The 27460-nt window shown below is 31.4% G+C and overlaps 5 protein-coding genes across 5 annotated transcripts; 3 read left to right on the forward strand and 2 right to left on the reverse strand.

Annotated features, from left to right (window-relative positions):
* The first annotated feature begins 649 nt into the window (after positions 1–649).
* Positions 650–2613, forward strand: LOC133700752 (glyoxylate/hydroxypyruvate reductase HPR3-like). Its single transcript, XM_062124402.1, has 2 exons — positions 650–1136; positions 2027–2613. The coding sequence occupies exons 1-2, from the start codon at positions 663–665 to the stop codon at positions 2549–2551; spliced, it is 999 nt and encodes a 332-aa protein (XP_061980386.1). The 5' UTR covers positions 650–662; the 3' UTR covers positions 2552–2613.
* Positions 2614–7194: 4581 nt separating this feature from the next.
* Positions 7195–8852, reverse strand: LOC133702231 (leucoanthocyanidin dioxygenase-like). Its single transcript, XM_062126519.1, has 2 exons — positions 8232–8852; positions 7195–7951 (listed from the first exon to the last, which is right to left on the reverse strand). Exons 1-2 carry the CDS (start codon positions 8738–8740, stop codon positions 7378–7380), a joined length of 1083 nt encoding a protein of 360 aa, XP_061982503.1. The 5' UTR covers positions 8741–8852; the 3' UTR covers positions 7195–7377.
* Positions 8853–15602: 6750 nt separating this feature from the next.
* Positions 15603–18691, forward strand: LOC133700840 (PGR5-like protein 1A, chloroplastic). Its single transcript, XM_062124533.1, has 11 exons — positions 15603–15902; positions 16155–16270; positions 16381–16477; positions 16611–16711; positions 16977–17033; positions 17189–17265; positions 17494–17545; positions 17747–17857; positions 17968–18065; positions 18151–18226; positions 18392–18691. Exons 1-10 carry the CDS (start codon positions 15698–15700, stop codon positions 18218–18220), a joined length of 984 nt encoding a protein of 327 aa, XP_061980517.1. The 5' UTR covers positions 15603–15697; the 3' UTR covers positions 18221–18226; positions 18392–18691.
* Positions 18692–20604: 1913 nt separating this feature from the next.
* Positions 20605–22844, reverse strand: LOC133701083 (histone deacetylase complex subunit SAP18-like). Its single transcript, XM_062124868.1, has 6 exons — positions 22646–22844; positions 22511–22543; positions 21475–21585; positions 21241–21336; positions 20943–21011; positions 20605–20860 (listed from the first exon to the last, which is right to left on the reverse strand). Exons 1-6 carry the CDS (start codon positions 22784–22786, stop codon positions 20828–20830), a joined length of 483 nt encoding a protein of 160 aa, XP_061980852.1. The 5' UTR covers positions 22787–22844; the 3' UTR covers positions 20605–20827.
* A 2819-nt stretch (positions 22845–25663) lies between these two features.
* LOC133701413 (uncharacterized) lies at positions 25664–27072 on the forward strand. Its single transcript, XM_062125321.1, has one exon. The coding sequence runs from the start codon at positions 25999–26001 to the stop codon at positions 26929–26931; it is 933 nt and encodes a 310-aa protein (XP_061981305.1). The 5' UTR covers positions 25664–25998; the 3' UTR covers positions 26932–27072.
* The last annotated feature ends 388 nt before the right edge of the window (positions 27073–27460 follow it).

Genomic DNA, 27460 nt, shown 5'->3' on the forward strand with positions numbered 1-27460 from the left:
TTTAATCATCAAGCTTTTGATTGCTATATATATTTTGTTTTGAATATTTAATTTTCAATTTTATTTTTTAAAATTTAATTTTTATATTAACTTTGGTCCTCATTTTTATAATTGTTATTTGAATTTTCCCTTATTATTTTTTTATTGAAATTTTTTATCTATCAAATTCGATTCTCATTTTTTTTATTGTTACTTATTTTATTTAAAATAATTTATGAAATTTTAATTATTATTATTTTAATTTCTTCATCTTTCATCTTTCTTTTATTTTTTAGATTTGATTTCTATTATTTTGATTATTATTTATTTTATTTAAGATAATTTATGAAATTATATTTTTTTTCAATTTCATTCTCATTCAACTTTTTAATTTATAAGATTTGTTCCTTATTATTTTAATAAACTTGAGAAAATAAAATATTAATAAGTTATTTTTCATGATATAACTAAACACTGGAAAATATTTTTCAACTTAGTTTTCATTACACTATCAAATATCAGAAAATAATTTATTTTTTTAAAATTTACTTTTCTAAAATTTACTTTTTTAAAAAAATTAGTTTACAGCGGGGCATAAAATACAACCATTCTCGCAACGACCATGATTGCAAGGAACGTATAACAAGATCAAGAGAAATAACGTCAACACCCAAGATTTGCCAATGGCTTCATACGCAAATCAAGAATGCTTTCAGTCAAATGACGACCTCCCTATAGTCCTCCTGCATCGTCTCCCTTCATTCAACTCGCCACTGAAAGACATACTACAGCCTCACTTCCACCTCCTCGATCCAGCTGATTCACCTGAACCTGCTAGCTCCTTCCTCTCCTGCCATGCAAAATCTGTTAGAGCTCTCATCTGCATCTACAATACTCCCCTGAGTGCAGAAACCCTCAATCTCCTTCCTTCTTTGGAGCTGATAGTGGCAGCCAGTGCTGGCGTTGACCACATTGATCTAGAGGAATGTCGATACCGTGGAATTATTATGACTAATGCCAGCACAGCATTTGCGGAGGATGCTGCAGACCATGCCGTGGCACTGTTGATTGACGTTTGCCGTAGAATATCTACTGCTGACCGGTTCGTTCGTGCTGGCTTGTGGCCAGTTAAGAGAGACTGTTCACTTGGTTTCAAGGTTTATTATCTTGTTTCTCTATCTTTTTTGCTTTAAACTCATCTGTTGATTGAATTCATATTTTAGCTTGAAGTTGGTTTATAATTGATAGAGCTATGGTGAAGTTGTTATTCAAAACTATTTTGAAAAAAAAAAAATTTTAGTGTTTTTATATTATTTTAATATAATAATATCAAAAATAAATTTTAAAAAATAAAAAATATATTATTTTGATATATTTTTTAAAAAAAATATTTTAAAAATCAATCATTATTGTAATAAGATATAAATCTCCTTAAAAGCCTCAGCCACATGATTGCTAAGCCCGATAAAAAAGTTAAGTGTAACTTCAATCAGAATTCTAAAGTTAATTATACCAACATGAGGTAATAAAGTGATATTTTGAAATATTCTTATTCCAGGAACTCATGAAGATGGAATCATGATTTTTGTACGTAGTTGATATTATTTGGAACTATTTGTTAGAGAAAGATAGCTTTAATTTTAGCATGCTATTGAGATATGAGGTACGTAGCTAGCTAATGGATGGATTGAGTCTGATATTGGGGCGGAAAGGGAAGCTAGCAATAGCACACACCTATGGGTGCAGTGCAAAAATGTCAAAGAAGCTGCTCCCCTGCCACGGTTATGCCTATGTAGTGGAATAGTAAGGAGATTTTAACTTTTGATGCAGGTTTTTAAGTGCTTATAATACTTGTTACGCAGGAAATGACATAAATTATATATTATTCGGCATTTAAAGCATCGCTGCCTTTGTTGATTTGTGTATATATGTATATATAGACGGGCAGCATTGCTTCATTAATTTTCTTTGCTGTATGACTACTGGATTTGATAGAGCACATTATTATTGGTAAATTGTTTCTTAAGAAACATAAATGTAATTGCAGATGGGAAGAAAACGAGTTGGGATAGTTGGACTGGGAAGAATTGGATTTGAAGTAGGAAAAAGACTTGAGGCTTTTGGCTGTAGCATCGCTTACAACTCACGAAAGAAGAAGCCATCAGTTCCATTTTCTTACCATGCTAATGTCCTTGACCTTGCAGAAGACAGCGATGCTCTCATTCTTTGTTGTTCACTGACAGAACAAACTCACCATATAATCAACAAGGATGTGTTAGAAGCGCTGGGAAAGGAAGGGGTGATCATCAATGTTGGACGCGGAGCTCTCATTGATGAAAAGGTGTTGGTGCAGTTTTTGTTGAGGGGAGATATTGGTGGCGCCGGCCTTGATGTGTTTGAGAATGAGCCTGATGTTCCCAGAGAGCTATTTGAACTTGATAATGTAGTTCTGTCTCCACACCGTGCTATTTTCACCTCAGAATCACTTGAAGCATTACATGAACTAGTTTTCACCAACTTAAAGGCCTTCTTTTCAAATAAACCTTTGCAATCAGTCTTTCAGATTGAATGAAAGGATTCTCCAATTATGTGATGTAATTGTTTCACATGTTGACATGTGTTATTATAATTCCACTGTAGTATATGTTATCTTCAAAATAAAGCCAATTATTTGGTTACATGTAATACAACATATTTATTATTAATAAAAGTTTTTTTTAATATTTAATTATATTAAATTAATGAATCTGATATTTGATTAATGAATCTGGAATAATGATAAAATTCATGGAAAAATAATGCTTTGCATAGAAAATTATAAAATTTTTATAATTATGAGATTCCTAATGCATTAAAATATTGTTCTTAAATGTTCTTGGTCAATACTTTATTAATACTGGATAATAATTAGAGTTGTTAAAACTAATGCATATTATATTTATTCTTTTATAAAATGAAGTGATTGCTCTCATAAACTGAGGTATAAGGAATGCTTGAAACTAACATGCAGGTGATTATCAGATAACATGTACACTGAATTGACCCGTAAAAAAATTTCATATGGAAAGATCACTTATGTTTATACTCACGTGATAGTTGTATAAGTGATCCTTAAACTTGAGGCCACTAGGTTAAATTATATAAAGAGTGTTATGTTTTGATTCTGGCCATATGTTGTCCTAATCAAGGATAAAAAACGGGAAGAAATTGAGTATAACATAAACTATATAAAGGTATTAATTTGAGTAATCAAGAGATGAGTCATCACCATATATAAATTAAGGAAAATGTTTCATCTATTTTCAATTAGTATTTACTGTGAAATACTTGGCCGAGATGTAATGAGTTTAAAAAGGAGTTTCAAAATCTTATTTAAAAAATCAATTACTATAATACTGAGAATTAAAACGGTTTAACAAAGCAAGCATACTTCATCCTATAATGTCTAAATCAGAATATCCTTGATAAAGGGATAATAATTACATTAAAAAACAGGTCACTAAAATGTTAAGTCACTACCAAAATCTTTAGATTTACCGACGGAATTTTCTGTCAGTATTTGCACTACCATTCTGTTGGTAAAAAAATTACCGATGAAATCACCGACTAAAAGTCTCCGTCGGTGAATCTTTTGTCGGTAATTTTTTGTCCGTCAGTAAGTCTATTGGTAATAAAAAAAATATTATTACCGATGAATTTACTGACAGAAAAAGCGAGCAAAAAAAATATTTCATTCCATCGGTAACTTTCTCAGAAACAAACCGTATGTAATTTCATCGGTAATTATTTAAAAATATATAAATATATATATATATATTACAAAATTATAAAATAATTAAATTAATATTAATCAACACTCTGTGATACTCAAAATGCTTGGAAAAAAGAATATCAACTCAAAAAAATTAGCAACAAACAAATAACATAAAAAATAAATTCAACTAAAAACATTCATATGAAAAAAATTTAAAAATCCTATAAATAAATCAACTAAAAATTGATCTCATATGAAAAAAAAAATCTTACAACAACATTCATGCAATTATTAAAAACAAAACAATTAAAAATAAAATAAAAAACAGATATAGTAAAAAAAACATGAAAAAAGAAGAATTTTTTTTTTTACCTTAATGTAGTTGCAAGTGAAGCTAAGAAGAGAAAAAAACCAAATTCATAAAGTATACTAATTAAAAAAAAACTGAGAAGAAAACATAAGAAAGGAGAAGAAGACATCCTTGAGCATGGAGGAGAAGAGAAGGAGTTGAGGAGAGAAGAGAAGAAAAAGAAGAAGAAGAAGAAAAAGAAGAAAGGAGACGGGTCTGTTGTGAAATTAGAGATTCTAGGCTTTTTATTGAAAAGTTTACCGATGGATAATTAAATATTTAATCATTCCATCGGTGATTCTGTCTATAATATTTAATTTAAATTTTGAATTTAATAAAAAAAATTTAGAAACTGCCAAATATCACCGACAACTTTTCAATTCATTTGTAATATTTAATTTAATTTTTTCAGAAAACCGTCAAATAACACCGATGACTTTTCAATCCATCGGTGATTTTGTCTGTAAAGAAAAATAATTAACAGTGCAATTGAGAAATTAATAGTTCCAGAACTCTTTGTAAAATACCGACAGAATGTTCATTCGGTGATTCCTTTTGTAATTAACATGATGAATAGTGTTGATAGTTTACCAATGATTTTTCTGACGGAATTACCGACAAAATATATTTTGTCGGTAATTCCGTAAGTAAAACTGACATGTCATTAATTTTTTTTAATTATTTTTCCCACTGTAATTCCCTCGGTAAACACTAAGGGAATATTTCTGTCGGTAATATCCGTCAATAATTTACCAACGAAAATATTCTCTCGGTATTTTCGTTTGTATCTATCAATTTTCTGGTAGTGAGTCAAACTATTTATGACTTTCTTAATATTTAGGGGATCATGACATGTTAGTGGACATTGTATTTGATTTTCAAATATAAAACAATTAATTATTGAATTAATAATAAGTTAAATTATTTAATTTACTTAATCTTATTTTATTTAGGATTGTGATTTATATTTGGGGCATCTTATTAGCTAACTTAATGGGTGACATATATAAAAACTATTGATTATAAATTAAATTGAAATGATTAATCAAGTTTGACTTGATTGTTAATAAATTTGAGACATTAAATCAACGTGATTCGTTTGTCCATAATTATTGTGAACGGAGAAATTGTAGACGCGTTAGTGGAAAATGATGGCTTTATTGGTTGGAATTAGAATGTAATCGAGTTGAATTGGTTTTGAGAAATCTGAAAAGGATAGTGGCATGCATCTTGGAAGCGCACTTTTGATCACAAAGAGAGAGAAGTGACGAGAGGAGATGCTTCGGGAGCTAGGGAGAAGAGAGAAAGGAGGGAGAAGAAAAGGGATAAATAAAAGAATAAAAGGGAAATGGTGAAAAAAAAAAAGAGTCAATGGTATTTTCATCTTTTACTAAAATTTGATTATGGTATTGATCACATCAACCCGATATATAAAGTTTAATTTTAAAAAATATAAAAGCAAAGTGTAATAGCTAGCACTCAAATATCAAGAGGTTAGAGTGATTTTCTCTTTTTTAATAAGAAAATAATAATGCTAAATGCTAAAATAAAAATATGATAAGAAAAGATTTTCTAAATAGGATTAAGTGTCACTAATTTAATCATCCATATATATATATAGGTTTCATTAATCCAACAATCCTAATATTTGAGTCTTCTTCTTGTCATATTTTCTTGGTATTTGACGTCACTCGGTAAAAAAAACACAGAATAATTAGCATGCATTAATTAATTTATACAAGATTCTTAACACATAAATATTAAAGTTTATTTTGATCCCGTTTATGAGTCATGAGTGTATGATGAGGCCATCGTATATTTATATTATTTTTCTCCTAATGGAGTGTCGATTTTTTATTTTTTTTTATTTCAGTTTGGTCAACTGTTAGCTACTACTTGCTAAAAAAAATTATATATTGAACTATTTTCAAATAAAGTCGTACTTGAGAGAATATCTTGAATAAAAAACTGAACGTTGACATCCGCAATTAATCTATTAGGAAAACAAAAACTATAATATAATCAGTGAATAGTAGTTTTCTATAATTATTCTTAATAATTTTTCATATTTTGAAGAGTTTTTATGATAATAGAGGAAGTTAAATTTTGTGGGTCACAGAGTTTTTCAACATTGCTAATGGGACCAAGTTAGTCGAACCATTCAAAAAATCATTAATTATAATCAACTTTAGTTTTTTTTTTTAATATAATGCATGCTTTTTACCCTACGTATATATACATATTATATAAGATATTAAATGCCAGGAATATTAAAAAGAAAAAAGAAGATGACGACCTTAGTACGTATATATATGTACTAATTTGTCAAAACTCTTAGTGTTGAGATCGTTTTGTATTTTAACATCAAAGCGTGGGGCGGAAGTAAAATTATGAATAAAGACAAAATAAACTAAACTAAGATAAGAATCTACGAGATGTGTTATTTTTTGTATTTGAAAGAGAATCTGCAAGTGTTTTTAGAACCATAAGAGTTGGAATTTTAGCTCAAATTAAACACAGGATGTAAGTTGGCATGAGATTTATATAGTTAATTTTGCGTGAGAGATAAATTTGGATTTAAAAGCTGGTATTTGGGCTTCTTTTTTTTGTGTGTGTTAGGCAAAAAGATAATAAATAGGAAAATTAGTTTTTTCAATCTGAATTAAACTTTTAAACTTAATAATTTTTAATTAAATTCATAAAACTTATTAAAAGTGTGATTACGTATTTAAAATTAATTAATTCTTTTAATTTTTACCCAATTAACTTTCAAATTTAATTTTTTTGAATTCAATTATATCTTTAATTAAATCAATTAAATATGTTAGAAGTTTAATTAGTTCTTTAAACTTTAATTTATTCTTTCAATTTTAGTGGATGTAAATCTCAACTTTCTTTTTGTTAAGTTTTTCTTCAACTTATCTTGTTATAATATCTCAATTTAATTATTCTTCTAGCTTTTTGATATGTTTTAACTGAAAAACTTATCTTTTTGTGTCTAGAAAAGATTTTTAAATTTTAAATTTTTATTTTTTTTAGGATTTTTGAATAAAAAATATATCTATTTCTAAAACAATTTTGTAGATACAAAAGTGGGTTATGAAAAATAAGAGGTAGCAATCAAGTCTTTATTATTCAATTTAAAAAAAAAAAAGAAAGACAAATCCATGGCCTTACACGTGCCACATTAAGAGTACAAATCACAAATGAATCTTTTTTATTTTTAATAGTGTCTCGTAGATGAACCATTTCAACGACATAGCTTGATCGCCTTGAAGAACAGGATGCGCTGCCATTAATTAGCTTTCCTGGGTAGGAGAGAATCTTGCGTCTTCCTGAAAAGCTTATGCTCGAGATGCTGAGCAAAGGTGCGGGGAGGGAACAATGGTGGCTCAGCTTCAGTCACAATCTCTGCCAATGGCTTGAGGATGATTTTCTCCTTTGGTGGCTCGCAAAAAACTGCCCATGAAATCCTTACCTTCTCCTTGTTAACAAGTCCCCTGTGAATAATACTCTTGTATTTTCCATTGCTCAAGATCTCAACAGTGTCACCAATGTGCATGATGATTGAGTTGGGGACACATTTTGCCGTTATCCACTTGCCTTCATATAAGAGTTGTAGACCAGGCACCATGTTGTGGAGTATAAAAGTGAGTGCACTTATATCGCTGTGAGCTTCAACCCCTAAGGCTAGATCTGGCTGAGGGCACTTGGGGTAGTAGTTGATCTTCATTTGGAGTAGCAACTCTTCCAGACCACCGACCTCCTTTTCTAGTCTTCCTTCTTCCAATCCCAGGCCAAGTGACAGTACTGACAGAATTTTGGTTGCTAAACTTCTCAGCTGCCTTGCATATTCACTAGTGACTTCACTGCAAATTAAGTAGACAATTTTATGATATTAAATGTAAGTTTGGAGATGATATTACATGGAAAAAAATTTGACTTTACTAGCAATACTTGTGTTGCTTCGACCCTCATCTTTCCTAGTAAGGAAAAACTGAAGAGAAATTGGAAAGCATAGTCAAGTTGGACGTGAATGTGACTGTGGGATACGGACCCATGTAGGATATGGATCTTGAGTCTAAGTAACAGGCGATTAACAACTAAAAAAGAAGTATTAATTGTCTCAGAAAGATAAAGAAAACTTACGTATAATCACTAGGTGTCTTAGGCCAAATGGACATGTCACGCTTGTCCTCAGGAAAAATGAGATGGAAGAAATAGTCCTCCCACTCAAGCTGCCCACTAGCATTGTTAGCTAGCTTGCTTCCATACCCTTGAACATTTCCAGAAGCCTGATCATTAGCATGCTTCTCCTTTTCCTCAATAGGAAGATCAAAGAAAGCCTGTCCAGCTTTCTTGACACGATCAATCAAATCATCAGGAATTCCATGGTTAACAAGGTGCATAACACCCCACTCTTTAGCTGCCTCGACTAGCTCTTCCCTGCATTTCTCACGGACCACTTTGTCCTCAGATTCCATTTCCTTCAAATCAATGGTTGGAACTTGAGGCCCTTCAACTTTCTTCTCTTCTTCGAAAACATCGCGAATGCTAGTTAGCTCCTCCTGGGACCGAATATATTCTTTTGGGATTGATTGAATCCCACTGCTTGCCAGACTCTCAACTCTTGGAACTAGGAATGATGAAGTCACCATTATATAGCAACAGTACTCTTGATGTTGTATGAAACTAAACTTTTGCGAACACAAAATCGTTTGATAGGATGCTGAGGTTTGAAGAAACGCTAAGCAAATATAAATAATAAGTTTTGGGATCATGTTCTTATAGAGGGACAACGATCAGAGATAGAGACATTGATCTGGGTCGGTTAATCACGTGATTAGACATTGTACCAGACTCTTTAGCACAGTAAACAAAGGCTGATTTAGCAAGCAAGATTGGTTGACTGGAGGGTCAAAGGACGACGGGTAGAGGGATCTCGAATGCCAGAGTATTTCTACCAGTCCTCTTGTTGTTCACTTCCAGATGTATAGTTCGACAACATTGAAATTGTGTTTGAGTCTGTCTCACGAGATGAATGTACGTAGTGGGTGTCTTAATTTCATCTCGGAAACTCCAAATGTTTCTTTCAATTATTTCATACAATTCTCATTATTATTATTATTATTAACAATATACTAAAAGGCGTGGGGAAAGCACTGTAGCTTCCCCACGCCTTTTAATTATACTTATATATAATTATTATTATTATTATTATTATATTATAATATTTTTTTTTGTTTTCATTTTTTTTCTGTTTTTATTTATTATTATTTTTTATGCCTTTATGGGTTTTTTTTGTTTTTTCTTTGTATTTTTTCTTTTAATGAATTTTTTTTGTTTAATTCAGTTTGTTAATGGTAAATTTTTTTATTTAGTTATCAGACTTTCATGATACGGATCCCGAGTTTGACGGGTTAACCTGGTTTAACGAGTCCCAGAATTTTATTTTTTTTGCTTTTTTCTTTTTAATTAATTTTTTTCATTTAGTTTAGTTTGTTAATGTTAAATTTTTTTCTATTTAATTATCAGACTTTCATGACACGTATCTCGAGCTTGACAGGTTAACCCAGTTAATTATGAGTTAACCCGTCAATTTTTTTTTTCTATTTAGTTTTTAAACTTTCATGACGTGAATCTAAGGTTTGAGAGGTTAACCTGGTTTGAAGAGTTAACTCAGTTAATTCAGATTCTTTTTCTTTTTCTTCATTAGTTTTTTTCTTCCCGTTGATTTTTTTTCTTTGTTTTTTTTCTTTTTAATTAACCTATTTAATTATCACACTTTTATGACACGACCTTGCAGTTAGACCCACATCCAAGGCTCTTGGGTCCGGTGTTGCAACCAGACTCACTTAAACTTGAATCATGTAAGTTTAATATTATTATAAATATTACTCTTGGATCATGTGTTGCAGCTAGACCAAAGGCTCTTGGGTATATCTTTGCAGAAAGACATAACACTATTAGATCTTAGCTCTTTTTGATATTTTTTATGCAAGAAAAAAAATAACCCGTGGCGTATGTCTTTATTTTGTTTTTCTTTTCTTTTCTTTTTTAAGCCTTTTACTGTGGATTGCATAGTGCAGTCCACAGTGAAAAAACTGATGCCTTTAGTTTTTTTTTGTCGTTTTTTCTTCTTTTGTAATTATTCTTTTAATTTAGTTTCTTAATATTAAATTTTTTCTGTATAATTATTAGACTTTCATGACACGGATCCCAGGTTTGACGGGTTAACATGGTTTGACGGGTTGACCCAGTTGATTCAGATTGTTTTTCTTTTTACTCATTAGTTTTGTTCTTCCGATTTCATCTTTTAATATTGTATGCAGTCCACGGTGAAAAGGTTGATGCCTTTAGTTTTTTTTTCTTTTTATGCCTTTCACTGTGAACTGCACAGTCCAGTCCACGGTGAAAAGGTTAATGTTTTTTTTTCTTTTTAATTAAATTTTTTTTATTTAGTTTGTTGATATTGATTTTTTTTCTATTTAGTTATCAGACTTTCATGACACGGATCTCAGATTTGACGAGTTAACCCAGTTAATTCAGTTTTTTTTCTTTTTCTTCATTAGTTTTTTTTCTTAATGTTGGTTTTTTTTTTCTTTATTTTTTTCTTTTTAATTAATCTATTTAAGTATCACACTTTTATAACACAACCTTACAGCCAGACTCATATCCAAGACTATTGGGTTTGGTATTGCAGCCGGCCCACTTAAACTTGGGTCTTTCAAGTTTAATGTTATTATAAATATTACTTTTGGGTCAAGTATTGCAGTCAAACCTAAAACTCTTGAATATACATTTGCAAAAAAACCTAATAATTTTAGATTTTAATTTTTTTAAATATTTTTTATGTAAAAAAATTAACCCGTGGCATCGCACGGATCATTTAACTAGTAGTTCCAATTCCCCATCTTCATCTATTTTTTTATTGACAATGATAGAGGAAAATGTGAATAAATTTGAATACTATTCCTGAAATATCATATAAAAGAGAATTAACAAAATATTGAAATTTTTTTAAAAAAATAAAGAATTGTATTCAGTAAAACAAGTATAATAATTAAAGGATTTCTTTTCGTCAAATACTATTTACCACAGTTCTTTGATTATACAAGAACAAGGTTAATTAAGTTATAAATAAATATAATTAAAAAAATTCAACATCATAAATTACCGTTGTCGATGCGTCTCCTACACATCCTCATCAATGTATTACATATAAACATTATATCAAATTGTCTATTAAGATCTGTTAGCAAATCCTGAATAATAATTCTAAAAAAAAAACTTGAAATCTCATGTTAGTTGAAATGATACCTTGAGGATGAGATGATTAAGTTCAACGTCAGTAAGAATTTTGAGTTCTTACAAATATTCAAACACCATTGATCATATAGATAGTGCTCTTTCATGACATAATCTCAGAGAAAAAAGAACATGTGCGTGATAGAGAGGGTTATCGATTGAAAAATTGAGAGTTGAGTTAGACTCATTTGAATCTTGATTTTATTTAATTATTTAATTGAAAATGGAAAATATGATGATGTTACTGAGTGAAAATTGAACTATGTAGGATTAGAAAAAAATCTTGAGAAATTAACTCTCAAGTTTTATGGTATATATTCTACTAAAGAAGTTCTTTGTGGTTGTTTTTTGTTTTTTTTTTGGTTAATTTCAAATTATTTAGTTTTTGAGATAATATATCCATCTACTTTATATAGTGGGCGTATTCCTCCACATACCCTTTAAGATTTTTTCACTTCCATAAGAGCTCATATATCAATAATTTTTCTCATATGGCTCATTTTTTTTTTAATTAAAAGTGTCCCTTTGACCACCAAAAATAATTTAATTTTCAAAACATAAAAAATATAAGAACTTTACCAAAAGAAAATAGCTTATACAAAAAAGGTTTTTTTAAAAAAAATTGAAGCCATAGAACGTAGAAATCAGAGCCTAAAAAATTAAAATAACCCAAAAAAGAAGACAAATTAGACATTTATTACTAATAAAAAGGAATTAAATCCACGTCCTGTAAATTTATATTGTTTCGATCGGCATATATCTATATATTTTTGGAGATTTTACAAGTTATTTTTATGTTTATTCTTTTGCTTTGAGTAATGTTATATTTGAATTAGAATTCTACATTTCAAAGCAAAGATTAATAAAAGGTGTAATTTGATATCTTGAAAGTTCTCTAGACTTTCTTGCTTTTCCTTGGGTGCGTGAGAGACTCTCAAACGAGGGCGAGCAGCCGAGCACTGTACTGCCAGCATGGTCTTAAGGCAACACGTTCATTACATGCAAAATCCGAACACATATTTTCTTGTCGATCAAAAACTAAGTCAACAGATACACATCGCACTGTGTTATTGTGGCACTTGTGGAACCCGAGATTGGCCAGTATTACCCCCTTCGATTTTCTAATTAATAGGATGGATTAATGTCACAATTAATTAATTATTAATTGCCGACCAAGCATGCAGCAAGTCCAGCAAGTGGTTAATTTCTCTTTGGAAACTTTATATTTCTTTATGCGAGTTGTAAAGCTCCAAAAGCTTGGATTATTTGGATATTAATGAAGACATTAATTAGTTTGGGGCCGGTGGATAATCACGTGATGAGAGATCACACCAGATTCATTACCACAGCGAAGGCAGGCTTATTAATTAGCATATGCAGGATTGGTTGACTGGACTGGAGGGTTCTAGCACGAGTGGAGAAGGGAACTCGATCGTGTCCTAACTAACTCTATCAACAACACGCGCTGGTACGTACTTCAATAAGGTAGAGTTAGCTAGGAATGATGATCTGTATATAATAATTTACTTGTTAAGTTGTTTGGTTGCATCTTTTAGTATTATAAAAATTAAATTTTGTTTTGTATAAAATTATTCTAGTGTAAAAATTTTTATTCCATTAAAACAAGTATGACAAGTTTGTTCAATTCTATGTATAATAGTTAATTTAGTTTATCCGAATCAATCTAAAAATAAAAATAATTATTATCATAATTTTTAAACTCGACTAGGAGTCGACCCGGGTCACGTGTCAAGTTGAGTATTGATCCTGGTTAACGTATGAATAAAAATGGTTATTATTATTGTTTAAAAATCCGATCAGGGGGTCGACTCGAGGCCAGAGCCGAGTCACGGATCGGGTTGATCATTGATTTAGGTCAACATAAGAATAAAATAATTATTATCATAGTTTTAAAACTCAAAACTCAACTTGAGAGTCAACTTGGGGCCAGGCTCGGATCACAGGTCGAGTTGATCATTAACCCGGGTTAGCATAAGGATAAAAATAGTTATTATCATAATTTTAAAGCTTGACTCTCTTCTAATGTTTACCAAACATAAAATAAAACAAATTATCCAGTCCAATCTAAAGAACATCAAACATAGAACACAATAGTTATTTGTCCACTCCTATCATGTCTAGTCCGATCTATTAATATTGTCTAACATACTAAACATTATCTAATACTCTATATATGTTGGTCATGATTTAATTTCTTTTCTTTTGGACAAACAATATTTTAGCATAAATATGTAAGATTCTTGAGTTTGAGAATCTTCACTTGTTTGGCAAGATGAATATGTATATATATATATATATATATATATATATATATATATATATATATATATATATATATATCATCTTATCTTTCCTCTTAACAGTTTTTATTGTTTGAAATCTTGAAAACTACTCTACCAAGGTATTTTTGTTTTATTGATCCATCGTTTCTTACTTGCGAAGTTATACTATAATTGTAGTTAATTCACATTTAATTTAATTATTTTTTTTATATGTCACATTTAATTTTTATTAGTGGTATATATCTCGTTTAATTTAACTTATATGGCTTGCTGAAATTAGAAATATGATGGAAATATGATTTTTTTTTTACTTTCAAAAGAAATATATATTTTAATTCTATGGACTTTATGTGGTAATTAATTTATGTTCAATATATTCCATGATTTCATGTTTGATGCTTTTTTATAACTTTCATCTAAAATTTATGCATTATTTACGTGAACGAAAAAGCACATTGCATATACATAAATGGATATACTATGACATGTATGTTCTGACAACTAACCTTATGATAGGTATAGTGGTCGATCAAGAAGGTACGTTCATGTTCTTGGCTTTTTAGATATAAGTCAATAAGTTAATACTAAATGAATTTATTGAATATACTAAGCTAATATGAGAGTTATTCATATTAGCCTTTAAAATTATTCAGAGTCTTATTGACGCACAAAATAATTCGAAAAAAAATCCCCTTTTTTAAAAAAATATACGCTAAGCCCTTTATTACCAAATTAATAACAGGAAATCTATGTTTCACTTTTAGCAAAATTCGATTTTACCCATAGCATTAGGGTTACTAATTATATTACAATTGCAATATAAACTAAAATTAGTGAGATTTTTCTACATGAATATATCAACAGTGTCAGATCAATTTCTTCTAATATAAAAAAAAAATTAAGTGTTGTTAATGTTTTTTTAGTAGAAAAAACAAATTAAACCATATGAGGGTTGACCCAATATAACTTGGTTGACTTGATGGATCCAAAAAAAAATGAATAACCGGTAAAAACATTGTTTGACTAAAAAAATTCAAAATGACATTCTTTTTAAATATTAAGATAAAAATATATTGGATCAATCCGGATCAATTTAGGTTAATATGTCAAATTCACAACCTGAATCATGAGATCATAATAACCTCATATAAAGTAAATAAAAACAAACTATAAAACCTAATTTTCAATCAACTCAATATTAAAAGATAAAATTAAAAAAATCAATTAAAAATTTATAAAAAAATCATCCAAGTTAGTTGGAGTTAACCTATAAAATTCACAACATGAGACATGAGACGAATATAACTCCATAAAAATAAAATTAAAATAAATTATGAAGTACAATTCATAATTAACTCAATGTTGAATGATAAAATTAAAAAAAAAATTCAATTAAAAAATAGCTCGAGTTAACCTCTCAAACTCATGATCTAGATCATGAGACCGAGATAACCTCATAGAAAGTAAATCAAAAAAATAACTTGGGTTACCCTATCAAACTCATGGCTTTGATTATAAGACTAAAATGGGCTAAATATTTGGGCTGAAGTTGAAACAAAGCTAGAGCCGAAAGCACTCAACCCAGCCCAAACCAAAAGTATGCAACCGTAGCCTTTACAACCAAGCCTAGATCATGACCACCATCAATGCCCCATGTGCAAAAACAAATCCCACAAACGAGCCCATTACTCCACGTGACGACACGTATAAGAGCACGTAATCATACCACCCATGCACACGTCGGTCCGAAACAATGACATGGCAGTCGGTCCGAAACAATGACATGGCAGATTTTGTAAGCCGCATTGGCTAAACAAAAACACAGTATTTGATCTTTTGAAAAAGCCGTTACATTTCCCTCCACACATTTATCCTTCGCCTTATCCTTTTCCAATTCTAATATCACAAAAACGACACCTCCGTTAACCAAAATCCACGATACAAACTCTCACCAGAAACCACACCACAGAGTAACCATACTGTTCTTTTTTCCCTTCTGTTTCAATGGCTAGCAAATTAGCCTTCAATTTGACATCTCCCCGAGTCTTCACTGCTCCTATTCAAAGACCAATCATCTCTTCATCTTCATCATTGCCGTCCTTATCATCTCCTTCTTGCTCTACCAGGGTTCAACTCAATGGAAAACAGTTTTCTCTTCGCGGAAGAATGCTTTTTCTTCCTACCAAGGCCACTGCTGACCAGCAAACTGGTCTGTGTCATCCTCTCTCTGAACCATGCATGTTGCTTTTAAATTTTGTCAATTATATAAGTTTTGTTTTATCACAGTGATTTGTTTGCTTGTTCTATTAGAGATTAATCGATCAACCATTTTTTTTGTGTTTACATAGTTTTATGACATTTCTTCTGATTTGGTGCCTTGATTATAAATGAAATTCAACAATATAAAATAAAAAAGAAGGCGGCAAAGGAGCATTTGCTGACTCCCAGCATTCTTTTTCAGATCAAGTCCAAGAAGATGACATGGATGATGGTAAGATCCTGCAATATTGTAGCATAGACAAGAAAGGCAAGAAGTCGTTGGGTGAAATGGAGCAAGATTTTCTGCAAGCGCTACAAGTAGGGAGAATCAGTATTTTCCTTTCTTTCCTCTGTGTTCTTCTCTCTCAAATGCATAATGACTGTACAAAGAACAGGTGTGATGAAGTTTACTTCGGTGCCCTTTGTAGGCATTTTATTATGAGGGGAAAGCTATAATGTCAAATGAAGAATTTGATAATCTCAAGGAGGAACTAATGTGGCAAGGAAGCAGCGTGGTTATGCTAAGTATGGGCTTTTCATAATCAAGTCCCAGCAGCCCTATTTGTTTATGGAACTAGTCCTTCTGAATTGGAAAAGTTTTTAACACCTATTTCCTTTTAATTAATGGCTTTTGCTGTATTTCTATAATGCATCACAGGTTCTGATGAACAGAAGTTTCTTGAAGCCTCTCTTGCTTATGTATCAGGGAATCCAATCTTGAGTGATGAAGAGTTTGATAAACTGAAGATCAAATTAAAGGTTATTAATTTCACTTGGCTATTTTCATGTCTCTGCGTACTTTTCCACAACTATCACCACACCAATGTTAAATTTCAACCATACCTGTGCTTGACAGAATGCAAACAAAAAGTTTGAAAGAATTCAGTTATCATTCATCATCCTCTATACTTCAGTCATTTCAGATCAATTTACTACATCTTTCCAACTATAAAATGTTTGCCGCTTGAATTGAGATTATGCTGCTAGTTCTAATTATAAAATGTTTGTCATAATTTTCATACAGACAGAAGGCAGCGAAATAGTTGTTGAAGGTCCAAGATGCAGTCTTCGTAGTAGAAAGGTGCGTTTGTCTATAAATATTTCGTTACTTCTTCTGCTCCTAATTCTGGGAAATGCATGCGCATTACTTTGTATTCTGGACAAGTAATCTCTGCATGTGTTCCTAACGACAAGCAGGAATTAACCTAACATGTGCTGCCAACTTTCTTCCCACAGGTTTATAGTGACCTGTCTGTTGACTATTTGAAGATGTTCCTGCTGAACGTCCCGGCAACTGTTGTTGCACTAGGCTTGTAAGTAACAAATATTCTTTGTCTCTTGAAAGAACTAAAGCTCTTGGGTAGAATCTGATAAAAAAAAATACAGTGAATAATTAATTAAGCCTTCCCTTCCTTCTTATTGTTTATTGTGTGTAAATTAAGGAGGCTCCTTCCAAATCTTGGCAAAAGTTTTACTTGAAGATTTTGATCTATTTTTCTAGCAACTGGTGGGATGTAATTTTCCTTGGGTTGTCTTGACAGGTTTTTCTTCTTGGATGATATCACTGGTTTTGAAATCACTTATCTTTTGGAGGTAAATCACAATTTCCTCTCAAGACTTTATGATTAGAGCACTGATCACCGGCGAGACTGGGCGTCTTTCTTTCATATTAGAGAGATACTTTTGCACTTACAAATGGCCTGTCAAAAAGTTTAAAAAATAAAATAAAATCATTACTTGGAGCTTCAATTGATCTTTGACATTTCTATGATTTTGTTAATTGATGCGCTGCAGCTCCCAGAGCCTTTCAGTTTCCTTTTCACCTGGTTTGCTGCAGTGCCCCTCATTGTTTGGTTAGCTCTGACACTAACAAATGCGATTGTGAAAGACTTTTTGATCTTGAAGGTAAAATTTGCGCTAATATCTCTTTTCCTAAGACTCTAATAAGCAACAGCCACATAGTGTCAACAAGCTGCACATTGCAATATTACTGATGATGAATGCCATGTTTATAGGGCCCCTGTCCCAACTGTGGCACGGAGAACGGCTCCTTCTTTGGAACCATATTGTCTATTTCAAGTGGTGGAACCTCCAACACCCTTAAATGCTCAAAGTAAGTTCCATGTTATTTGCTGACCACATTGCTCAATGGACCTTGTGACTTTGATTAGTGACGTTGCTGCAATATTTTGCTTCAGTTGCTCAACTGAATTGGTGTACGATTCGAAAACACGCTTGATTACACTGCCAGAAGGAAGCGAAGCTTGATTAGAGGTAAATACCGTCTACCGGTCTACCCTCCAGTCTGCTTAAACTCTAAAGTGTCTCATGCTTGATACTTGATATAAATAGCTAGGACTCAAAACGTTGTTTCAATCTTCATCCTTGAAGAGACAATATGCTGTGCATCATGGTAATATTCATGGCTATCGAATGCAGGAACTGTCCATTTAAGGGATATACAGTACAACTGCTACTAACTTGTAAGTTTGGCAGCGAAGAGTTTGCCTTACGCAGACATTTGGCGAACAACCGTGGAGGAGAGATTTTCAAATGCTGTGTACACTGGATTGTATCCTAGTGATTGTGCTAATATTGTATATGCAAGTATGTACATGTTTTATATATACATCGACCTATCACAGGCTTGTTAATTAGAAGCTGAGAGCAGTTTGTATGTTATGAGCTCTATAATCCGCTGAGTGTGTGCTGGAATAATGAATTATTCTCTTTCTGTTAGCCTGTTATCATTGGCAAAAGGAACACCACAGTTGCTGCTTGGCTGGGTTTTTTTTCCGGCACAGCTAACACCCAATACTAGAACTATGAAAAATCTAATGTTTTCACAAGTTCATCGATTTCCTTGGTGCCACCAGTTTGTAAGCATAACAGTGCCGGAACGTCAAGCGCAACTTCAAGTATTTCTTTATCATTTACCATGAGAATCCATACACTTGAAGAATCCCTAAAACATAAAACTGGCTTGGGTCAGTTTCACTGTTCAGTGAAAATGGTTAATATATTTTTTTAATCATTAAATAACAACTCTTTGCGTGTTGCTCTGATGAGAGATCACCGGTTTGAACTCCTCTAAGACAAATATTCGTTGTAATTTAATATTATACTCTTAAGAAATTATATTAGTAAGATGGCTTGTTTAAAATATATTGGCGTAAATGATAATCAAGTTCATGTGGCCAAGGAGATAGGTGAATATTTCTAGGCTTGCACTGCAGATTCGACTTTTATGGTAAAATTTATGTTTATTGGCTCACTTTTTAATTTTCTTTTCTTTTTGTTTTATTTATGAGAGTGTTTGAGAATATTATGTTACCATAGAATTTGCTAATAAAAAAAAGTTTATAACTACTCAAAAATAAATAAATAAAAACCCAGGTGCATGGAATTTTATTTATTTATTTTATACTTCAACATTATGTTTTTATTTTCTTTTTCTATTTGTTTTTTCTTTTCGATTTCTGATCTAAATTTATCTTCATATTTTGTTAATCTCAACCTTGTATTTGTTTTTATTTTTGAAGGAAAATAATGCTGCATTTAATACTTCTTTTTATCACCACATATATTTTCTAAGTTAGCTTGGATTTCTTTACTATATTTTTCTCCTCACCTAACAAATAAAATAAAATAATTAATAATTAATAATTAATAATTAAAATAAATAATTAATGTTTCAACATATAATAAGAAATTTAAAACTAATTAGGAATCCATAAAATATATAGAAATATCACGTAACAAAGTTAGTTGAAACTAATACAAAATTAGTAGTCTTGTTGTTGAAACTTCATAGCGGAAAAAAGAATGGAATATATCCCTCTTACATATGGATTAAATGCATTAAGGTGTCCTCTTAATGCTCCAAAATATCTCCAAGTTTAATCTTGGCTGAAAACTAGCACAATCAATCAATTCAATGTTTTTTTTAAATCCTTCGCTTTGGATGTTATGATGAATTCATTTGGAAGTAATGGATCCTTGGTGTTTGTGGATAAGTTCATTTAGAATGTGTAATATGTCCTTGGTATTAGCAAATTGATCTATATCACTAACATTTAATCGATGCTTGGTTTTTTTTTTTATTTGGATTTAAATTTAAATACACTATAAAAATTATTTTTTAGTTTTGTCATGTTTCTCGTAAAATACTATGGGTTTTTATAGGAATTTTAATTTAGTTTTTGTAATTATTATATGCCTAATATGAAAAAAAAAACTTAATATTTAATTACACACAAAATTTATTTATGTTGTTTAAGAGTTTTAATACATTTTTTATATAATTTTATCACATTTATTAATATTTTTTCTTCAATCATATACAAAAAATCTGTTTCTTCTTCAATTATATACAAAAATATGAAGACTTTGTTCGAATGTTTATTTTAAATTTGTTTTTAAGACTATAATAGCATTTTTTTAAGAAACAATCCTTACAATTTATAAAATATCATTAATTTTGCATTTTTGTTTTTTTATTATGTTATTAAATAACAAATAGTTTCAAAAAATACAAAGGCTCATATGAGTTTTCAAATTTAATTTACTGGATCATAACCATGCCAAAAAAAAAACCAAACAATTTTTTTATGTTTTAAAAAAATTTGGTACAACTTGTGGGAAGGCTAGTATAGACAAACCATAATGTGATAATATTGCAATACTAGCATTCTTACAGAAGTTCATTGTAACATCCCTTGGGCATTCATATTCCAAACACAAGCAAAATGAAGTATATGGACACCTGTTCTGGTACAATAGCATCAATCTACCTTGAAACTCTAACAAATGCTAGCCTTTCGAAAATCAGTTACACAATAGCATTGGTACTCCATTTATAAAAATTGTTCCACCTCACATGATTGCTACATCCAAGTAATCTCCGATCTACAGTATGGGAACAAAAACAATGAGAAACCCAATATTACGCTTTTGGATGATTCTGCAAACTAGGACATTTTAGTTTTACCTGGAAATTGAGTTCGGCCAATGCCTTGAGATCATCTGGTCGTCTCCCACTTGAATGTGTCATCCCCACCTAAAAAAAATAAAGTGAAACGCATTGAGGTAGACAACTTTCTATAAACAATTGGGAAATTTCTTTATACATGTGTGTTTAAAGTAACTTTTGTAGTATGCGATTTGTTTGAAGTAATGAGTGGGGCTGTATGCCCAGAACTTAAAACATGGCATAAGATAGTTCAGAACTAGGAAAAGAATAGGGGATTTGGGGAAATAGAAACATCAGTTAACAAAGAAGCACATACCACTCTCAACACAAAACGGCCATGTTTATCAGGATAAACAAAAGCAAATGACAGCTTTGCATTTCTTCTCCTTGCCTCTGGAGCAACCTCTTTGACCTGATAAAGAAAAACTAGAATTAACTACACAGAAAAATTGCTCTCTCAACCATTGATGGGAAGGTCTTTGTTTTTTCTTTTTCTTTATCCATCTTATTTTAAAAAGGGGCTAAACAGGAAGGATAAGAACCAACATACAAGATCAGTTAACTCGCGAAGCGTTGCATCTTTCCATGTATAAATTTGAACCTCATCTTTTGGTTCCTTGCCTCTCACAGCAAAATCTTCTGGCTTGTGATGACTTCCAATCTGCAGAAAATTAGAATGAAAATCAGATACAAAGTGAATTCATCAATTTAGTAAGTGATTCCATTCAAGCTTGATGCTTATTCACGAGGTCAGATAATATTTGATTATTTCAACAACAAGTTCGTGGTATCTATTCATTAATAAATCACAATTCAAAAAATTGGCTGTGTTATTACTGATCTCTGATCCGATTCCAAGCTATTTCTTATGAATCCAAAGGTGAGATTGCTCACGCTAACTCTAAATTGAATGGCAGAATGATCCTTGAAGAGCTTGATAAAGGAGAAGGGGAAGAAAAAGAAAACGAGGGAAAACCCCTTAACTAAACCTTAATTCACGCTAAAGGTAATAGCAAAGCAAATTCCTTTGCACTATAATATAATCACCCAAAGCTATATACATTGTTGGTTCAAAGAAATAATGTTCTTTGAACTGGCTACCTGCCTCCAGTTCTTTTAGAGCCTTCTTTTGGAAGGGAAAGTTACCATCACCAATATCTAATATCCAAATTCTTTTAAAATTCATGAAATATATCTCACGAACCAATTCCAATGAGTTTGGTAGCTTTCCTAAGGGAATTTTCACTACATTTAAATCAATTCCTGGAATTTCACTAGAATCCACAGCTTCTCTACCCTAGTACCTACACAGACTGCATCACTCCAATTCTCAACTAAACCCTAAATCAAATGCCTTAATTTCAAAATAAGGCATAACCAGATGCTAAACAACTAAACCCTAGAATTAAAAAAAACAAAGGCACTTTCGGTTATTTACCCATTTCAGAAAACACATTATGCATGCAATTGTAGCTTTAAATTACTTTGAGCAGAGAAAAATGAAAAGAAAAAAAAACACCTTTCTTAGCATTATAGAACACTAAAAATCGAAGTCGAAATCTCTATTAAAAAAAAATTGCAGGTACCTTAGTGAAAACTCGAAGTAATAAAGGACAAGTCTGCATTTTCAACAAATAAAAAGCACAAATATCAGTCCACGACTTCAAAAATATACACTATTGAAAGAGAGAACAAACAGTACTATATAGGCTAAGGTAGACCTTTTCACGATCGATAGGTTCGATGCGGGGACGAGGAGGAGGAGGTGGAGGATGGGCCCGACTGGGAGGAGGAAGGGTTCTGGCATGGGCTGCGCCACCACCCATCTCGCCGTCTCTGTCTCTGCTGCTCTTCTTCTCCATTCACTCTCTCTGCTCTCTTTTTTCCTCACTTAGAAGTTTGAAGAGGTAAGGACGAAGACTTCAGTTTTGAAACTTTATTATGGGCTCTCACCTAGGTCTATCGTCTTCGGTGACCCCCTTTTTGTTTATGGGCCAATTAATTTCTGCTAAGCCTAAGCCCCTCTCTTTAGATTTTTTTTATTTTCTTTATATATATATATATATATATATATATATATATATATATATATATATATATATAATTTCATATTGAATTGGGATTGGTTTAAAATGTCTCTAATAAAACTAATCTTTTTCGATAGTCCTTAACTCGATTCAAGTTTTGGTGGTCGGTTTTAGATAATTTCGTTGATATATTTTTTTATGTGGCATAGAATATATATATATATATATATATATATATATATAAAATAAAATTATGATATTATTTGGAAAAAAAACAATAATTTGCAGATAATTATTCAATATCAAAATTATAGTTTAAATAGTCTTCCCTAGTTAACCATAAGCTGGAAAAAAAATAATTAAGGCTTGATAAAGCAATAATGTGTGTTTTTCCTTCCAGGTTGTGTTTTTAGGCTTCTGCCTATCAAGTCGGTCCACAAACACTTCAGCCACATGCCCTACGTTAATCTCCTCCAATTGTAAAAGACTCAATTACGAGTGAAAAATAAGCTATAGACATAATGGAGTATATGCTTCATAATACATACAAATATTTAACGCGTTAAAAGTACTTGAAATTACTTAACCTTTACCTAAATGTCTACATCTGCTCGGTAAATATTTTTTTGCAGTAGCACTATAACTTGGACCTTTTGTAATAATAGCTAGGTCCATAACATATCTTGGACTCTGTGTTGAAAATTTATTTTAATTAAATAAATTATTAGTAAAGGTGAAATTAATCTTAAAATTTTTTTAGTCTTTTTATTAAAAAAATACTTGTTTTTTTAGATTTAATTATTAATTTATGATGGCTAATTAAAAGCTAATACAATAAGAATTAATTATTTAACCACTTAACTTTCAAAATTCACTATAAAAAAAAATAACTTTAAATTTTTAGATTTTACACATTTTTCCTTGCCTCATTTTTAGTGTTTTTCTAATCCTTTTATGTTTTAATTTTCCTTCCAGATCTAAATTTTATACTCTTCTCATTAAGAGATATTTGAGTTGCATAATCTTTAGCTCAAAGATTTTGTTTAGAAGTGCATTTGAACTACGATGACGTTGTTGGAATCTTGGGAGGCATATTGCAAATATCTCAGTTGCACAAGTGAAAAGTAATAAAGTTTTAATAACAAATGATTCATCTTTGACAATAACAAAATTCTCATATATTTCAATAAGTAAATACTCTTTTTAGTTTAATTTAAACATATATATTTTAATTTATTAGTATATATGGTGGGACTTTAAATTAATATCAATTATAAGTTTGGATATATACTTAGCATGCATGCTAGTGTTATATTTATATTAATAACATATTTGTAATGAGTTATCATATTACATACTTATAAATTTAAATTTGTAAGAATTGTAGTAAATAAAAATTAAATGATTGTATGGCGTATTAGATAAGCATAAAGTTTAAGGTGTGCAAAATCATTTTTTTTTAAATGATAAATTGTTTATATACATTCATGGGACGTCCACCATTTGACTTTTGAACCTGCAGGAAAAAAAACTGGAATGTCATGACTAGCCAAGCTACCATGAGACCCACAGAGTTGTTGAAGTGGGAGACATGTCATCAACACCATAAGAGCATGGAGCCTCGCCTTGAAGAGGGACTCCGCCCTCCTTTCTTTCCCCGGAACACGCCTTCCCCTTTTTTTTCTTTTCCTTTTGGCACCCGGCGTCATCATCAGTCCACGCTCCGAATCAATTTCTCCCCTGCCCTCTGAGACCTGACACTTAACCCACTTTACCTCCTCAAAAGTTTACCTTCTAAGACAGACAAACAAAATATTTGCTGATTCGAGGTAATTTGACACCAAAATGGCAAAATGCATGCATGGGTTGGGGGAAAAAAACATACATTTCCTTTAAGCTGTATTTGACCATTTAGAGCCTACATTACGTACCAACAAGGGATACTTCTACTTCTTCCGGTATTGGTATATAAAATTGAATCAACTCGGTCAATTCAACTAACCTATGATCTGATATATAAGATTGAGAAAACCTTACAGAAATTATACAAAACTTGTAATTCGGATCATGAGACCAGATTACCCCGTAAAAGCAAACCCAAAAAAATAACGAAGTAAAATTCTCTATCATAAAAAAAAATTGAATAAAAAACACAAATAACAAAAAAAAAAAATAAAGAACAAATCTGGTATAAAATTAAATGAAATAAAACAAAGAGGAATGAAATTAAAAAATAAAATATCCCAAGAAAAAAATTAATAAAAAGTCGCAATTAAAATAATTAGGATCAATTTTGATATCAATATTAAATGAAATAAAAGAATAGGGGAAAGAAATAAAAAAAATAAAAAAATCAAGAAAACGATAAAAAATATAACAATCAAAATAAAAAAAGTCAAATTTGATAGATAAAAAACAAAAAATAATAAAATTAAAAAATCATTCTAATTTTATAAATTATATCACATAAAATAAACAAATCAAATTGAAAAGCTGGTTTGAAAAAAAGAGAGGAAGGTTTGGCAGGGGAATCAACAGGGAGAAAAAGAAAAGAAAAGAAAGTTATGGGCCAAACTGCATTGCTTTACAGTTTGACCGTTCTCGTATCCTGCAGTAACGTAAAAAGTAGAAGAAATCTTCAGGCATGGTTTGATATATACATATAGCAATCACAATTCAGTAGCAGGGACATTTCTCCTTGTTACTGATATTATGCTGTGGAAATCGCCACCTTGGCATGAACCCTCTTTTGCATCAAAACCACCTAACTTTTATTCTTTACAATTCTCTACTATATACAAAGGAAAAAAAAGTGAAATAAAAAGAACTCTCTTTTCCTTTTTGCTTGTTCTTTAATATTCTTCCAAAAGTTCATTTCACCATAAATCTTCCTATTTCCTCTTTGCAACTTCACTTCTGTTACATCCACAGGTAGAGAAAGTAGCTGATCCAGAAATTGAGCTCTAATTCTTTTTATGTATCAGCAAATATAATCACCACACTGCATTGCTTTACAGCTCCATCTAAACCTATCTCATAATTCTGAGATGGGTTCTCCCTTCTCTCTCACTTTGATAATTCTTCTTTCATTAAATTCAGTGAGAGTTGAAGCTCAAGGGATCAAATCTGCTCGTTTACTTGATCTACTCATCAGAGACTACACACTTAAGTCCAGTGGCGTACGCTTCAAGACAGGTATGGTACACACTGTACACTTGCCAGCAAATTTCTCCGGCATCAAAGTCGATGCGGTGAGGTTTCGATGTGGCAGTCTAAGAAGATACGGCGCTCAAGTTAAGGAATTCCATCTGGGTATTGGTGTAACCTTGCAGCCATGTGCTGAGAGACTCGTGGTAATTAGACAAAACTTGGATCTTAACTGGTCCCCTATATATTATGCCAACTATGATTTATCAGGATATCAACTTGTGTCACCTATTTTAGGCCTTTTAGCTTACAATTTTGGTAGTGATGTGAACGTTAGCGACTCTTTTGAGATCGGAATTCATGCTGGAGAAAAACCAATTACTGTAGACTTCAGCAATGCATCAACTACTGCCAATGTATCGGGAGTTAGGCCATTGTGTGCTAGTTTTGAAAATGATGGTAGGGTGATAATTAAAGTCCCAGAATCACTTTTTGTTTGTGTAGCTAAAAGGCATGGGCATTATGGTTTGGTGATTAAGTCACCGCCAGCGCCACCACCATCAATGCAGATGATAAAAAGGAAGATCAGCTTGTGGAAAGTGGTGGTTGGGAGCTCAGTTGGGACTGCATTGGGTGTGTTTTTATTGGGGATGCTTTTTGTGGCAATGTTTGTTCAGGTAAAGAAGAAAGCAAGAATGGAGGAAATGGAGAGAAGAGCTTACGAAGAGGAAGCTCTTCAAGTATCGATGGTTGGACATGTCAGGGCTCCTACAGCAACTGTTACTCGGACGACGCCTATAATTGAGCATGGGTCTAGACCTTATCCTTCTTGAACTGTTCGTTTTCTTTATGATCATTATTCTTTTTGTAATATTAGATGCAAGGACAAGTAATTTGTATTGAGAAGAAGGATAGATTAGCCAAATTCTTTTTGAGTTCCTTATATGGGTGCAGAGACAAACTCTGTTTCTTGAGTTCTGTTTTCATTTGTTTACTCTCCCTTTAATTCCTTCTCTTTTTTATCCTGTTTTTAGAATATAATCCCATTATGATTCAAACAAGGTAAACAGGCAATAATCTTGGTTTACGGCAGACAATTTCTAGATCAGAATAACCAATTCAAATTTTGAATCTTTAAATAATATGCAGAATTCGTCTCTTTTTTTCTCTGCTGATTCACTTGTTTGTCCATTTTCTTACAAGTGAATTAAGCATTCAGAAATGAAAAACTGTAACCTTTCTTCTTCTTCTTTTCGGGTGGGCGAGGGTAAAGCTGCTAAAGTCGAAGTTCGCCTAATACTGTAATAGTTGTTTGAGAGGTACAAAGAAAAAGAAAAAGCGACACGTTCTATAATGCTGTTT

Source organism: Populus nigra, chromosome 8 (assembly GCF_951802175.1).
Source record: "Populus nigra chromosome 8, ddPopNigr1.1, whole genome shotgun sequence".
NCBI classification, from domain to species: Eukaryota; Viridiplantae; Streptophyta; class Magnoliopsida; order Malpighiales; family Salicaceae; genus Populus; species Populus nigra.

What these genes read in the sequence shown, in the direction of transcription:
- LOC133700840 (XM_062124533.1), top strand. Translation starts at nt 15,698, where the DNA reads ATGGCTAGCAAATTAGCCTTCAATTTGACATCTCCCCGAGTCTTCACT. An exon ending in CACTGCTGACCAGCAAACTG is followed by an intron (nt 15,903 to 16,154) that starts GTCTGTGTCATC and finishes ATTCTTTTTCAG; the next exon opens with ATCAAGTCCAAGAAGATGAC. An exon ending in AAGCAGCGTGGTTATGCTAA is followed by an intron (nt 16,478 to 16,610) that starts GTATGGGCTTTT and finishes AATGCATCACAG; the next exon opens with GTTCTGATGAACAGAAGTTT.
- LOC133702231 (XM_062126519.1), bottom strand. Translation starts at nt 8,740, where the DNA reads ATGGTGACTTCATCATTCCTAGTTCCAAGAGTTGAGAGTCTGGCAAGC. An exon ending in AAGACACCTAGTGATTATAC is followed by an intron (nt 7,952 to 8,231) that starts GTAAGTTTTCTT and finishes CTTAATTTGCAG; the next exon opens with TGAAGTCACTAGTGAATATG.
- LOC133701413 (XM_062125321.1), top strand. Translation starts at nt 25,999, where the DNA reads ATGGGTTCTCCCTTCTCTCTCACTTTGATAATTCTTCTTTCATTAAAT.
- LOC133700752 (XM_062124402.1), top strand. Translation starts at nt 663, where the DNA reads ATGGCTTCATACGCAAATCAAGAATGCTTTCAGTCAAATGACGACCTC. An exon ending in ACTGTTCACTTGGTTTCAAG is followed by an intron (nt 1,137 to 2,026) that starts GTTTATTATCTT and finishes ATGTAATTGCAG; the next exon opens with ATGGGAAGAAAACGAGTTGG.
- LOC133701083 (XM_062124868.1), bottom strand. Translation starts at nt 22,786, where the DNA reads ATGGAGAAGAAGAGCAGCAGAGACAGAGACGGCGAGATGGGTGGTGGC. An exon ending in TTCGCGAGTTAACTGATCTT is followed by an intron (nt 21,337 to 21,474) that starts GTATGTTGGTTC and finishes TTTCTTTATCAG; the next exon opens with GTCAAAGAGGTTGCTCCAGA. An exon ending in TGGCCGAACTCAATTTCCAG is followed by an intron (nt 20,861 to 20,942) that starts GTAAAACTAAAA and finishes CCCATACTGTAG; the next exon opens with ATCGGAGATTACTTGGATGT.